The sequence below is a fragment of the Haliaeetus leucocephalus genome, unplaced genomic scaffold (genome assembly GCF_000737465.1).
Source record: "Haliaeetus leucocephalus isolate CR32 unplaced genomic scaffold, Haliaeetus_leucocephalus-4.0 Scaffold2, whole genome shotgun sequence".
Lineage (NCBI taxonomy): Eukaryota > Metazoa > Chordata > Aves > Accipitriformes > Accipitridae > Haliaeetus > Haliaeetus leucocephalus.
Window position 1 is genome coordinate 14295117 of NW_010972438.1, and position 7654 is coordinate 14302770.

The 7654-nt window shown below is 48.2% G+C and overlaps 1 protein-coding gene across 4 annotated transcripts in view; it reads right to left on the reverse strand.

Annotated features, from left to right (window-relative positions):
- The window catches only part of FLNB (filamin B, beta), a 73026-nt gene that overhangs the window by 47076 nt on the left and 18296 nt on the right, over positions 1-7654 (reverse strand). For all 4 annotated transcript variants that reach the window (XM_010572245.1, XM_010572236.1, XM_010572253.1 and 1 more), the window contains exons 2-3: positions 1262-1510; positions 174-271 (exon numbers count right to left, since the gene is read on the reverse strand). In XM_010572245.1, the coding sequence (XP_010570547.1) occupies positions 174-271; positions 1262-1510 (347 nt within the window). The remainder of the gene's footprint in view (positions 1-173; positions 272-1261; positions 1511-7654) is intronic.

The window sequence follows — 7654 nt, forward strand, 5'->3', positions numbered from 1 at the left end:
CACGTTTCATTACAACGTGCCCTTTCTCAGGCAATTTCACACTGTAACTTTTGGAAGTGTCCAAGCAACTTCACCCGCCTTCCTCAATCTAAACGCAAGCTGGTTGCAAGTACAAAGCTAAGCGCTGTGCTTCCCACAAGCAGCCTGCGTCTCGGCGGCCGGCGCAGCCTTACCTGCGGCACACCCAGCCAGTCGTCCGCCTGCTGCATGGCTTCCCGAGCGTTGTCAACGGGTTTCTTCGGGTCCCAGGTCTCCCAGTCAGGGCACAGGCCTGCAAGCACATTTCGGTTGTTAGGTGTTATTTGCAAAGGAGCTTCCCCAGCTGAGGAAACCAAGTACAAACTCTGCAGCCACTTGTATTACACTGCTATACAGAAAGCTCTGAACAGAGCTTTGCAGAAGTAGCCAAACCAAGACGAGCACGTGCTGCTCGCTGAAACGCTTCCGAGACAACAACCAGCATCTCCGCAGGCCCTTACAGCACAGGCAGTAACAGCCAGTTCAAAAAGACTCCCACCCACCTTGCCTATCAACTAAAGATGTATAGCTTTTCAGTCAGCCACCCAACTGCACTGCTTTAAATTTAAGCTGTATAAGACACCACTTTAAATTCAGCACGAATACAGCTAGCCATCCTTTATGTTTTGCTGGCTCTCCTGCAGCAGATTTGGAAAAGAAAGTTTCAACTGCTTGCCATAGCACCCCAGATTGCATTAGACGAACACCAGCAATCGCACTAGCAAGGCTGTTTTACAAGAAGGTGAGGAAACTGTGCCTTTTTCACACTTCATCACATTACTTGCCTTAAGTAGCACAGCCTCAGCTAGCTGAACACTGAAGTTTCAGGTAGCATGTGGCTTCTGGCTGCTCTGTGCTCCCTCTGCAATCCTATTTCAGGAGAACACATGGAGCCTCCTGCTGCGTCCCTGAAGTTGAAAGGTTGCTGGCACTTGCTGTGGGAACAAGTCTTTCTTGCATTTAGGAGCCAGCATTTGCGCCTTTGTCCCTTGCACCCAATACAAAGCTTAGACATGGCGCCTCCAATAATGCAATCGCACATTCTGCTTTAGGCCAGTATTTCTCTTGGCCAAGTCGTTTACAATTTGCTGCTTCCCACAGCTGGCCTCTTTGGTCTTGGGTTTTCTTGAAAGCCTCATTCCCGTCTCCAGCTCAGCAGTGAGAACCTCCTCCCATAGGAACAGCAGAGCAGCCACAAGGACAGCAAGTAAGGAAAACACAAACATCAGAGCAAAGGACCTACCTGGAGCACAGCTGTCAACAAGAGCCCCCAGTGCTTTGCCATCCTGCCAGTTTTGATTGAAGTTCGTGATCGGCAAGTAAGGAATTTTGTTCTGGATCCAGCCCAGCAGCCTCTGCTTAGGGGTCTGCTTCTTTGCATCATCATCACCTTCATCCTCCCACACGGGCATAGAAATGGAGTAGTGGAGGATAAGGGTCCATATCAGGCCAAGGATCAACTTCAAGTTTCCATCAACTATGGCTTTACTATCTGGAAGACAAAAGACACACAACTGATTATTTCCCCCCCAAAGGAAAGAGGCATGTTTTTAAAATACTGTGTCTGCACTCAAGCCCAGGTAATCAAGGACAAAAGAAGTAACCCAGGTCACTGCAGACACTTGCTCAGGCAGAGACACCATTCTTCATGCCCCGCATTAGACGGGACGAAAGAGTCGAGTCCAATGACTCAGTGCTCTCCAGCTGTCTTGAGAGCTCGGTGCTCTCCAAGGGTGGTGTGACTTGCCCTTGAAGCTTTACAATGTTAAGCTTAGGAGAATTGGCAGTTTAAGATCTCTGGTATTTTGCACTTAGATAATAAGTGCCACCTGGCATTTTTAATGGCATTTGTATCTTATGAAAGAAGCCAAACAGCATGTGATGAAGTTCACAAGAACAGCATCCCAACAGGCGTGAAATACCCCAGAGCATACCTAGCAGCACCATTCAGGAAACTGCATTTATACACAGAAACTTGCCTCCACACACACATCAACAGTTTGCATTAAAAATGGCAGCAAAAAAGTGCTATATAATGAAGTCCAGCAAAGCCAGAGTTTGGAATTAGAACAAAGTTGAGATATATCATGACCTGGATACAAATGGCAAAGCAAGGAGCGGAGGGCCATCGGGCATCCTTCGCACCATCACACTCCTGCTTTCACAAAAAGTCATCCCTTCATGCTACAAATTCAGAGTTAGAAGAAAAGGAAAAGCCAGCTCTGGCTTTTCCATGTCATGCTCTAGCCTAGCAAAAGTTTATCACCGCAGCGGCCATGCCACAGGTCTACTTTAAGACACACCACGCATCTAAGTTTAAAGCTGCTGGGTAGCAAGATCAGATTGTTGCAAGAAGCTGTCTGAAGGGGCAGGATATTTTTCTGCATCAGTTTGGCCTTATGAAGTGACCTCTACAGTTCTGTGAATGCTCTTGCAATTTACTTTGGTTTTAGCGAGTCACAGACTGGATGCACTCCCTTTGAGCTCGTAGTTGCCACTCAGGTTGTATTACACTTGTAACAGCTCCAGTTTGTCCAAGCTCACCCAAACCAGGGCTGCAATGTTTTGGGATGCCCTCAGCCTGACTGATCATTTCATTCCCAGCAGCACATTACAGCAGAGCATTCTTCTGTTCTTTCCTCCGTTTCAGTGAAAACTGTTACAGAAACCCCTTTTTAGTCAACAGAAGTTACAAGTGACCTGGAAGCTTTTGTCTCCTCTCCAGCTCCCAGAGCAGATGCTGGAGTAAAGACAACTACAGCAGTATAAACTCACTTTCATGCCACCAGAATAATTGTACAGGGATCTTACTGAGTCCTAGCTAGAAAAGAAAAAGCGTTCAGTACTTTGTTTGCCTTCTCCAGTTCAAATTCAGTGTTAACAGGTAGTGCCCTCCAAGCTGAGCCTTACTATGCCCAACACCCACTGCACATGCTTTACTTGCTCCTCTTCAGCTACAGAGACCGCAGCAGCAATCCAACACCATCTTATTAATACAAAAAGATCTCCTGACTTTCAAAACAAGTGATATCGATTATACAGAATAGTGACCGAGAACAGTAAGCACCAGGGTGTTCCCTTTAACCCAATGCTCAGGCAAAGTGGTTAATATTTACATGGTTTCACAATAGGGCGGTACGTTCTGAACAGATAACACTGTAACTTCAGACCTTGAATGGTGTTTGGCCTTTCTGGATAGTTAATCTAGTTTCTACTCAGATTTTATTTGTATTGGATTTTTTTTAACATCAGTTTTGACTAATCTTACAGTGTTACGATAAACGTGTGCCACTTGACTGCTCACTGCTGACTTCATATCCAGTCTGAGATATACAATAGATATCTATGAGGTGATTAAGCCCCGCTGGGTTTTAATTACAGGTTCCAAGGTAAAAGCCTGCATCACATAAGGAGTGTGTCTCCTAGCGACAACTAAACAGTCCCTGCTGTTAGCCATTTCCCCCTCTTTCCAGTTTGAGCGGTTAAGCTGCAAACTGGTCTGTGGAGGGAAGATGCTCTCTTAGAACCTATTAGGGAAAGCTTTCCTGAAAGAAGTTGTATCAGAGCAGAAGGAAGAGCTGCATTTTACAGGAGAGAGAGACCTAAAGCCCTGCTGGCAGGCTCACCATGGTGCCTGAGCTCCGCAAGCTAGAATTTAGGGCTGCAGTGTGCAAAAACCAGACCGTGGGTGCGAGCCCCCCCGCCCACCCGCTGCCCGTGCCTGCAGCACCTCCATCCTGCACCCCCACGGCAGGACCACCCGCTCACACCACGGCGCTGGAGCGTACCGCCAGCCACCGCACCCCTGCGCCAGAAACGCCTCCGAGCTTCAGTTTCGGATTTATACCGACATCGGCATTTTTACTGGAGCGGACGCAGCGATGATTTAGTATGCTACAAGTAAACTCATTTCAGAAAGCCATCCAGCATTCCCAGGGAGGAAAGCCAGCGGGACAGAATCACCTCGAGCACACTGCTACACGCACGTTACTCGAGATAAAGAATGGTCTGTTTCGTATTTACAGCGCATAAATAATGGCGATACGTGGATGCACTGCGGTTACTGCAGCAACTAGCCGCGTGCTCAGAGCTTCCTCCAGCCCCCCACCGCCATCCCCAAGGGCATGGCTGGGCAGTGGTCCTTGACCTGGGGAAAAAGAGCCCGTGCACAAGACAGCTTCACATCGGGAGCAAGAACATCCCATCTCATCAGCCCTGTCCAGAGAGGCCAGGCACGGAGCTGATGTCGCGATGACGGGAAAAGGCCACCGCAGAAACGGGACGGCTCTTCCTCCCCGGGGCTGGTGCCATCCCCGCGACTGCGCTTCGTTAGCAAAGTTAGCAAGCTCTTACAGCCTGCCGGCTTCCTGACAGGCATAGGGATCTCATGATGTAATTTTTTCCAAGCCTGCTTGTAGGAGGGCTTGTCTGCTTTCATTTGGGGTGGGGAGGAGGGAGGGAGAAGAACTCCTGGGCAGGACAGTAGACCTTATCAGCACCCAGCAGAGCCACCCGCACACCCTTTCCACAGGCACCCCGCTCCCAGCTACACGGGATCCCACCAGCAGCTCAGCCCTGGTGCGCGATCTCTATCACGATATAGAAGGACCCTCCGTATACAAGAAGAGACCAGAGTCCAGACCAAAGCAGGCTTGGCTTCCAAGCGCTGGTGTAAAGCTTGGCTCCACCCGAGCATTCAGCCTCTCCAGAAAAGCCTCCGCTTTACTGCCGCCTTTTTAATTAACTGACTAAAAACATTCAGTGCATTCTCCTTGAGGTCTCTTGGGCATTAAGATGCAAGTGGCACCCAGGAAGACAAGCATCCATTAACATGTCTTGCACAAGGAGCACCGAGCTGGCCCAGAGAACCCTGAAACCCTCTTAGTACAACCAAATTCGCAGGCATCCCCCACCAGCTCCAAGTGCACACTGCCAGTGTAATGCTGCCAAGGTTTTGGAACAGTGAAAAGAAAAAAAAAGTGTTTCCAATGACACTTAAGCACCAACAATCACTACTGCAGGCGCTGCCATGTACCCCAGCTCAGCTGGCTTTCCACTGGATTTCCCCCATTCCCTGGTCTGCTTCAAGACACATTTTCTGGCCCTCCCAGGCTGGAAAACGGATTATACGAACAGCAGATCTTGCAACACTGCTTTCCTATTACAAACACTACTTTTAGGCATACTTATTACTCACAGAATCTATGCTTTGAAGCTTTACAGAGCCTGTCAAGCTACGTGTCTCAATTACTCCTCTGGAGCTTATAGAAAATTTACAGCAGAGAGATGCACACTTGTGGTCAGTGCTTCAGAAACACAGTGCAAGCGCCCAGCCCCTCCAGGACGCACCTCCACCATTCGCAGCGCGAGCGGCAGTGTTTGGCTTTCAGCTTTGATGAATTAGGTAGATGGGAACGAATTGTCTGCTTTCAGCTGAAACGGAGAGTGTGTATTTACTCCACGGTACCCGGCGAGTTTCCGCAGATTAAAGGAGGCCTCTCCACGCAGGCGACAGCCACCGATCCCTGCCTTCCCGCGGCTCAGAGGAAGAGAGCTGTCACGTCTCATCCGCCACGATAATTTAGCAGGGCTGAACAAATTCTTTACAGCACCACTCTAGACAGCCTTAATGTAACCTTTTTTGAAGAAAGTGTGGTCATCTGCATAATTTGCTTTATTCACGTTACAATGCCTATGGTAACATCTGCAGATGTACTTACGCGTATGCCAGAGCACACTCGCTCACTGGTTCGCTGTACCCGGCAGGAGATGCGTGCTTTGGAGATCAAAGCTCCTGCACAGCTGAGTCACGCCACCGCAGCAGAGCAGGATACCTGCTGACAGCCATTTGACTTGTACTTTTCAAAGGACACATTTTTATGGGAGCCCAGGCATGAAGCAGGAATCCACGGCTGGAGCACCACAGGACCTCTCGCCTGCCCCAGACCGGTACTTAAGAGGACTTCAGCTCAGCTGGGAAAACAGACAACCAGCTTTTCAAGTGCCATCTAGAACAGCCAAAGGGTGAGGGGTTTGGGTTTCTTTGGCTGGGTTTTTTTTGTTTGTTTCCTTAGAACTCAGAGGTTTTGGGCTGTTACATGCAAGTCTGCTGATAATCAGCTGTAGACTCCAAATTTGCAAATGCCCTTAGATGACCACTTTTAGACAGCCTGCAAGTTATCATGGCTAGACACATGGTCCAGAACCAGCAAGAAGCAGAAACACTCAAGTTTGGCTTTAACAGGAACCTTCACTCCCACCTACACTGTTCACTGTGCATTTTAACTCCGGTTACTCCACTCTAACTTGCTTTCCTCCTCTAAAAGTACCCAATGGCAATCCAACATCAACAAAATAGCAACCGCCATGAAGCAAGACGCAGCCCTGGTTCAGCTGCACGCAGGCAGAAGCCGTCTGCGGGGACAGGCTGCCGAGAGGTCCTGGCGTCGGGCTGCAGCTCGACAGGACCTGCACGCTGACGGCTGGGGAAAACCAGCCAACCAGACTTAAGCTGTTCTGCAGAATCAACACCACCATTGAACAAGCGAGCACTCACTTTTCTGTTAAAAAAAAAAAAAAGCCTATATATAGCCTACAACATTAAGTTTTATGTAGGAGTATCCTGCTTCTTAGTCAGCTATTAGGATTTAAGTGGCTGCCTGGTAGGGTGAAGAGGAAAACAGACTGAACCAGAGCTCGTTTGCTTCCCCCATCACACCTCTGAGTCTAGATTGTAATTCTTACCCCTTTTATTATCCTATTAACTAAGTGGCAACTGGCCCAAAAAATGGATTATGGCAATTCCATAGGTCAGCAGTACACACCACCAGTCTCAGTCTTGAAAAGGAACCAAGTTTTAACTGCTCAAGCTGATTTATAATTGTTGCTCTATACTAAATATTAATAGGATATGTTACACTTGGACTGTTAATATCACACTCCTTAAAGCACAAAGAAAGACGCTGAAGTGCCTAGCCTTCAGCCAGCAGCGTGACTAGCCCGAGCCAGCAATGTGACCATCTCAAGACAAACGTGTGTCATTTTTACAGCTTGGGCCACAAAAAACTTCCCAACCCAACCTACCAAGTGGAAAACCGCCAACGCTGCAGAACTGGCTCCTCTCTATTTGTGCTTGCAGCTGCCCCAGGAGCAAGCACCAGAACTGAAACCTGGCACTGATATGAAGCTTGCAAATTCATCTGCTGCAGTAGAGATCCCTGAACTCTACCTGGAGTGTTGTGCCACAGCCAGCAGCCTGGTAAGATCTCACTTGGTGTTGGCTCTTTAGAGCTGTCTTAACAGCCTTTAAGTCACAATATCCATGACTAAGTAAATTCAGCATCTTTTGCCTTTAACCTAAGCACCTAGGGCATGTTACAAATTATTTTTAGGCATCTTCAGAGCTGTAAGAATATTTATTAGACTTACAATCCATCATCACTTGATTTCAAGAGCTAGTGCTGCAAGAGAAATTCCTGTGACCTCATGCATCTTTCAGAACCACTTCACTTGTCCTTCTTGGGCTTTTTCCCAGTCCAGTGTATACCCTTTATGTCAGTCAGCTCTATACTGGAAGAAGCACTGTTTCCAGAAGGGGGGGGGGGGGGGGGGGAAAAAAAAAAAAAAAAAGATTTGT